The sequence below is a fragment of the Cryptomeria japonica genome, chromosome 10 (assembly GCF_030272615.1).
Source record: "Cryptomeria japonica chromosome 10, Sugi_1.0, whole genome shotgun sequence".
In the NCBI taxonomy this organism is placed as follows: Eukaryota; Viridiplantae; Streptophyta; class Pinopsida; order Cupressales; family Cupressaceae; genus Cryptomeria; species Cryptomeria japonica.
This window is the reverse complement of record NC_081414.1, coordinates 779335057-779342349: the sequence shown is the minus strand read 5'-3', so window position 1 is coordinate 779342349 and position 7293 is coordinate 779335057. Positions and strand designations below refer to the sequence as shown.

General features: G+C 34.5%; 1 protein-coding gene across 1 annotated transcript; it reads left to right on the top strand.

Moving 5' to 3' along the window:
- Positions 1 to 1244: 1244 nt before the first annotated feature.
- On the top strand, positions 1245 to 3082 carry LOC131034930 (G-type lectin S-receptor-like serine/threonine-protein kinase At2g19130). Its single transcript, XM_059212813.1, has 2 exons — positions 1245 to 2972; positions 3050 to 3082. Exons 1-2 carry the CDS (start codon positions 1245 to 1247, stop codon positions 3080 to 3082), a joined length of 1761 nt encoding a protein of 586 aa, XP_059068796.1.
- Positions 3083 to 7293: the final 4211 nt, after the last annotated feature.

Sequence of the window (7293 nt, the reverse complement as noted above, 5' to 3'; positions counted from 1 at the left end):
ACCATTTCCTCTAGGAAAGGTTCATGTAAAAAGCTTTCTTTTTGGAGAAAGTTAAAGATATTTGTGTGGAGAGAAAGTTAGATTTCTCTCCTACCAGGAAATTCATTGGTTTGTGCTTTAAGTGGGAGAGTGTTTTGTTTGTTTTTGGATGTTTTATCTTGGTGTCTTATTGTTCTTGTTTCTAGGTTTGTAAGTGGTGATGGAAGCCTATTGAGATCCCTTTTTTGGTAGTAGGCTTTTGTTATTGGGTCCTTACCCCTTGTGAGCCCTCGGTTTTAACACTTTTTGTTGCAATTATGTAAGGTTTGGGTCTCTTCCGGTTTAATATATTCGAAACATTAAAAGAAATTAAATAGCTCCAAGTTCTAATATATTTGTATTAAATTTATTTCTCTATATGTCAATTAAAATAAATCTAAAACAATTAGGTATTCCAAAAAATTTGCCTAGAACAAGACAATTTTTTTTTAATATTTAAATTATGCAAATAGAAAAGACAGTCAAATAATTACGAGGCAAAATGTGATCTTGTGAGGGCATTTCAACTTGTTGGCAATGAATTACATATTAGACAAAACTGTCAGTTTAATTCCTATAATGAATATTTTTTTATGTTGAGGTATCCCTATGACCCAATCCACCTTACCTTGACTTAACTTTTTGCCAAATTTTGAGATAAGAAAGGAGAAAACTAATCCCCTAAGAATGGATTATATGGATTCAAACGATGCAGCCAGCTATAGTGAATGTTATTCACATTAAAATTTATTAATCTAAGGGATGGGTCCAAGATATCCGATACATTAAAAATACACCAATCCCAAATAAATGTCACCTATTCATATTGCTCGGTTGTGGTCTGCATTCTTCGCATTTATTGAATAATAAAAAAACATTGATGGCAGATACTTCTGCAACATACGACATCGTCAGGTTTCTTACAAACATTGATTTGCAATTAGTAAGTTTTTAATAAGCATTTGTTGATCGTCCGGCAAAAAAGACTTCAACCTACCCAATACACGCGTTTGCAAAAGACTTGATTTACATCCACTAGTCATGATTAGTAAGAAAGAACGCGTCAGTGGTGAAAGAAGTCGGATTTCTACATTCATTTACGGCCTACCCAGTTTACTTTCTATTGAAATTCGAAAATATACCACAAACTCTTTATGGACCATCCACACACTACTTAGAAGCAAATTGTTAAGAAAAATAGAAAAGCTATGTTTATTGAATCGGCCATGAAGTATTTGTTCCTAGCAATTACTGTGCTTATTGCAGCACATTACTGCAGTTCACTTGCAGTGGATGGTGGAGATACGCTTCTCTTAGGGGCTTCCCTCAGTGGAAATCAGACCCTAATTTCGAAAAATGGCACGTTTGCATTGGGATTTTTCAGTCCGAGAGGAACGGAAAACTGGTATATTGGCATCTGGTATGTACCAATCTCTCAGAAGGCCATTGTTTGGGTGGCTAATAGAGAAAATCCTGTCAGAAACAAGCCCTACATTCTAAAATTTTCTAGAGATGGTCATCTCAGATTGTTTGATAAGAAAGGACGGCTCGTTTGGTCGATTGATACTGACCAGAAAGGATCACGAGCTGTGATAATGGACTCTGGCAATTTCATTATGCTGGAAACCCACAATGACTCGGCGGTTGTTTGGGAGAGTTTCGCGCATCCGACAGATACATGGTTGCCTGGCATGAAGATGTGGAAAGGCATGAAGCTTACTTCCTGGAAGAGTTCTTCAGATCCTGCAACTGGGCTCTTCTCTTACGGAATGGACATGTCTCCAGGAAAGACACAGATGATGTTGTTCTATAACAACACGATTCCATACCTGTCCAGTGGAGAATGGACTAGGGGTTATTTTGCTAAGGAACCCCAATTGGAAGGTTCCAAGAAACTTCAAGCGTCATGTGTAAGGCTTTCTCCTTCAAGAATATACATTAATTATGTTATAAACCAGATAGATCATATCCTCATGGGGCGGATCCTGGTAAGTGACAATGGCAGATTTCAACTTGACTACTTGATGGATGATGGTAGATGGAGTATGAGGTGGTCGACATACCAAGGTCAATGCAGTGACTATGAAATCTGCGGGGCGTATGGACTTTGCAATGCGAATGATGTGTGCAGTTGTGTCCAGGGCTTCACGCCCAAGAACGGCTCAAAAAGTTGGTGGTCAAGTGGGTGTGCTCGCCGAAGACCCCTGCATTGCTCTGTCACAGAGGGTACATCCGACGGCTTCTCGGAAGCCAAGGACCAATACTTGTCCGGAAAAGAAGCTGTTTTATACAAGAAGCAAACTCAGCAAGGCTGCCGGATTGCCTGTCTCAACAATTGCTCCTGCACAGCCTTTGCTTTCTCTATTTCTGATCCAGCCGTCTGTAGATTGTGGTTTGGAGATTTATTCGGAATGCGCGTTTCGTCTGAGGGCCAATCCGTCTTCATCAGGCTGTCTGCTTCTGAGTTGCCGCAGTTGAAATCAGAGAAAAGCAACAAAGCTCCTAAACTTACCATTTTACTTCCTGCCGCCGCATCCCTTCTTGCCGTTTCGGCTCTCCTGTCGGCCGTACTAATAGTGTGGAAACGTCGAAGAGTGTGGAAGAAAGAAGTGGAAGAGGAGGTGGCAATTTCGCTCAAAAGGTTCAGTTACAAAGAGCTGCGAATTGCAACGGAGAATTTCAAGCATAAGCTGGGTAGCGGAGCTTTCGGCTCTGTGTTCAAAGGAACTTTGCCAGACAAAACGCCTGTTGCAGTTAAAAGATTAGAGGGTTCCTCGCATGCAGAAAAACAATTCCGTGCGGAAATAATCACCACTGGCAGATTACAGCACGTGAATTTGATCAGGCTGTGGGGTTTCTGCGTAGAAGGCTCTCGAAGGCTTCTAGTGTATGCCTACATGCCTAATGGCTCTCTAAACTCCTTCCTCTTCTCTGAGTCGGAAGACGTAGAGAAGGTTTTGGATTGGAAGACCCGATTCGAGATCGCACTGGGCACTACACGAGGATTAGTTTATCTGCATGAGGAATGCAGGGATGGCATCATTCACTGCGATATCAAGCCTGAAAACATTCTCCTGGACGGCGACATCAGTCCAAAAGTGGCAGATTTTGGGCTTGCGAAGCTGGTCGGTAGAGATTTCAGCCGCGTACTGACGACCACAAGAGGAACTCGTGGATACTTGGCCCCTGAGTGGATCTCCGGGCTTCCAATCACTCCCAAGGTGGACGTATGCAGTTTCGGTATGATGTTGCTGGAGATTATATCAGGTCGTAGAAATCTGGATTTGAAAGTTGAGGAGAGCAGGTTGTACTTTCCTACCTGGGCTTCATCTCAAATTCAGAGTGGAAACATAATAGACCTTGTGGACTCAAAGATAGCAAGTGAAGCGGATATCAGAGAGGTCAGAAGAGCCGCTGTGGTTGCTGTGTTGTGCATTCAAGACGATGAGAATGAGAGGCCGAACATGAGTGAAGTGGTGAAGATATTGGAAGGCACAATGGAGACTCATGTGCCACAAATTCCGAGGTCTCTACAGGTCCTATTGGGTCAGGTTGACGACAACGACAACGCTAGCTGCGGCCAACATCATAGCATATTAAGTGGTTGCTTTGCCGCAAAATAGTAGATGATACCTATAGGAGTAACTTCTTGTCATGTTTACTAATTAAGAGGAACCGTAGTATGGTATAAATGAATGTAAGAAAAAAACTGTCTAAGTTTTTGTTTAAATTGTGTATATTTCTTTTTAATGTTTCAGATAACATTTAGTCTATTGTAAGAATAAATACATAAATATAAATATTATAAAAAAAATTTTTTACTGTTAATTTAAATTTTTTTAGCAGTTTTTATGAGTTTCTTTCTTTTAAATTTTTAGTTAGTAATGATTATTTTTATATTGATAAGAAAATCTAAAAATAAATTGAGAAAAAAAATTAGTGTATTATCATTTTTTAAATATATAATGCTCATAGTTAAGGTGCTTTTGATTTTTTTAATATATTTAAACAATATTAGTTGTTATATATATATCTTAACATTTTTTTATTAAAATTAGGAATTCAAGACTAATAGTTGATTTTTATAAGATAATAAAATTTTCATAGCTAAAATATTATTTAGAGAATTATAAAATTTTAACAATCTTTACTGTAAGCATCAAACTATTTGAACATAAGAGAGAGCTTGTTTAATTGCGCACTTAAAAAATATATTATTTTTTTCTTATTTACCCTTACGTTACATGTAAATGTAGTCAAGAGATATTTTAATTGTAAAATCAAAGACATAAAAAATAATAAGAAAAATATTTTCATTTTAATATATTATGCGAAAATTTAATTGAATACATAATTCATTAGCATTTACAATAGGTCTTCACCTTCTAAATTATACAATCACCTTTCCCTTAAGAACTTAACAATAGTTACCCAACATATTAAGAATAAAAATAACATTTAGAGAAACAAATACATCTCATGGCTAGTAACTAGAGGACACGTATTAATTGTTCATTACATTCATTTTATAGAAAAATACATAATGAGTTTATAATCCATGTTCATAACAATTATTTCATATTTTTATTATAGATGGTGATGTGATAAATAGTATGAAATGATAGGCAATATGAAACTATGTGTGTTGTGTTGGTGATGGACTCTAACAATAATTCAATAATTAATTTATTCTAATATCTCCCCATAGATTCATTATATTAATTACTTTTAAATATCCCCCAACGATCTAAAAAAGATGGGTCCTAGCACAATTTCTTCTTAGATATCCATTTTTTCCAATCATTTATTTAACAGTGTAATGGTAGACATTCACAATAATCTTGCCTAAATGACTACCATTAAATATTCATTTGACTTCTCCTAGTCTTAAAAGACTTTTGTGATATACAAACTTAGTCTCACATATAGCCTTGGTGAAAAGATTAACTAACTTGTCCTATGTCCTATAATATTGAATACAAATAACCTATTTTTGGTTGAAATGCCTAATATACCTCTAGATGCTTTGTTATATAATATGAAAATTATATCTTTGGATAAAAAATTGGCACCTAGATGTAATGGTGAAATAAAGAAGGCTTTGCTTGATATTTTTTAACATTGAATAATGACTCGTAGCTAGGTTATTTATTTAGCTATCTCATTCATTACGATATTTTTAGCCTTTGTAGTTGATAAAGTAATAGTATATTACTTCTTGTTACACCATGAAAGGGGGATCGACCCAAGAGAGATAACATAAGTTATGGTAGAATTTTAGTCATCTGCATAACCGACCCAATCTAAATTAGAATGTCCTACAAATATTAGGTCCCCAAAATTATAACACCCAAAGTCAAAGTACCTTGTATGTATCTTAGTATTATTTTTTCTACCATATAATGTGGAACCTTATGAGAAATCAAAAATATTGTAACCACCACCTACTCCAAAAGAAATATATACTAAAGTGTGATTCAAGTACAAAAGGCCATAAACAAGCTATGTGTATAAGGTAGGATCAACGTCCCCACTTTACATATATATCCTTAGTCAACTTCAATCATGGAGTAACTGTGAAAAAACACTCTTACAATATTACATCCTAAAATTTATCAATAAATATGTAACATAGTGTACTTTCTCCTAGATCGTTTTAAGCCTATTTGTGTCTTATACTACTCCATAATTTAATTATTTCACCCACAACTCAATTGTCATCATATGCTAATTTTGAGACTAGGACCTATGCTCTAGATCTCAATACTTCATCTCCTAGTGCCATAGTGCTTCTAAGAGGGATCTAAATTCAAATGTGTGTGATTGTTGACCTCCATCATTTGTGATTCAATCCTAATATTTTCATTTGACCATTGGTTGTCAGCCTAAATATATCATATAAACCCTATTTAAAGCAATCTTTTATCATTCAAAAGATATAACTTACAAATAAAATTGATCAAGCATTATTAAGAAACAAAATTGGATTAGGCTACTCAACATATTGAGTATCAAGCTACAGCAACCTACATTCAAGTATGATTGCATCTTGATTATATTTTTTCATCATGATATTGCATCAATACTTGAAGGAATTATCTAAAGAGATTTCTCACAACCATTTCAAATTCTAAGGTATAATCATTTCAATTCAAAATTTAAATTATTATTAATTCTTTGTCCTTATTAATCATAGCTATTTTGAAGGTGGAAACATCAACATGAGGTTTTAATTAGGTAAGCACCTCTACAATGCAACCATTTTTTCTCATTTTGTGTGTGCAAGTTTAGATTTAATTGTAGAGAGTGGTGCAAGTGTGTAGAGAAGATAGTGACAAATGATCGTAGATTTTAAAATAGGTAAAATAATTTTTACTAGGGCACCCTCCAACCATATCTAACACTTTTTGGTTCAATCGCAAGGAGACATACCTACAAAACCCTCTGATCATGAAATGAGAACTTTCTATTAACAATGACACCCTAAGAGTAGGGAACCCTTCAATTATTTTGATAATTTTAGGCTTAGTTTATAGCTGCAAATTCCTTTCTATGTCCTCTTTTTGGATTTGAGCTACTGTGTTGGTTCTATATTCTATATTTCATTATTTTTCTTGAAAGTTATCAATTGTTTATCATTCAGCCTATTTAATTCACACGCACTTCATAATATCAATTACTTAATCCACTAATTAATAAAAGCCAACTTTTTGTTTGTGGTCTATTTAGATATCCACAAATGTATCAATGTCAATATCGACAAGGTAAGATCAATAGCCAAAGATGGGAAAAATTACTACTCTACACTCAACAATTTAATTGAGTTGTTTATATCTACTGTCCAATTGGGAAGGTGGAAAAATAACTTATATACTTCATTACCCTAGTGAATGTTATCAAACTAAACAATCGCCTTACTTACTCATTAATAGGGGCTATGTAGGTATATGAAATTATCAAGCTTTAAGCTTTTTATAATATTTATGCATCGTAATTTGATTACTTTTAACATGTATATTCAAAATATGCATTTCCTAGATTAATATTTCTTCTAATTTATGAGAAATGTGTTAACAACCTATTTTATACATATGATTATTATGAACTCATTAAATTACTTACCCCCTCGAAATAATACAAATAAGCCTAAAGTTAAAGGGGTTCCTCTAAAATATTTTTTAATCTTGATATGCTCAAATCATATATTCATTGTACTATAATTTCTCATTTTTTTCCATTATTATTTTTTAATCTAAGAAAATTATCCCTAATAAA

What these genes read in the sequence shown, in the direction of transcription:
- LOC131034930 (XM_059212813.1), top strand. Translation starts at nt 1,245, where the DNA reads ATGAAGTATTTGTTCCTAGCAATTACTGTGCTTATTGCAGCACATTAC. An exon ending in AGTCGGAAGACGTAGAGAAG is followed by an intron (nt 2,973 to 3,049) that starts GTTTTGGATTGG and finishes TGAGGAATGCAG; the next exon opens with GGATGGCATCATTCACTGCG.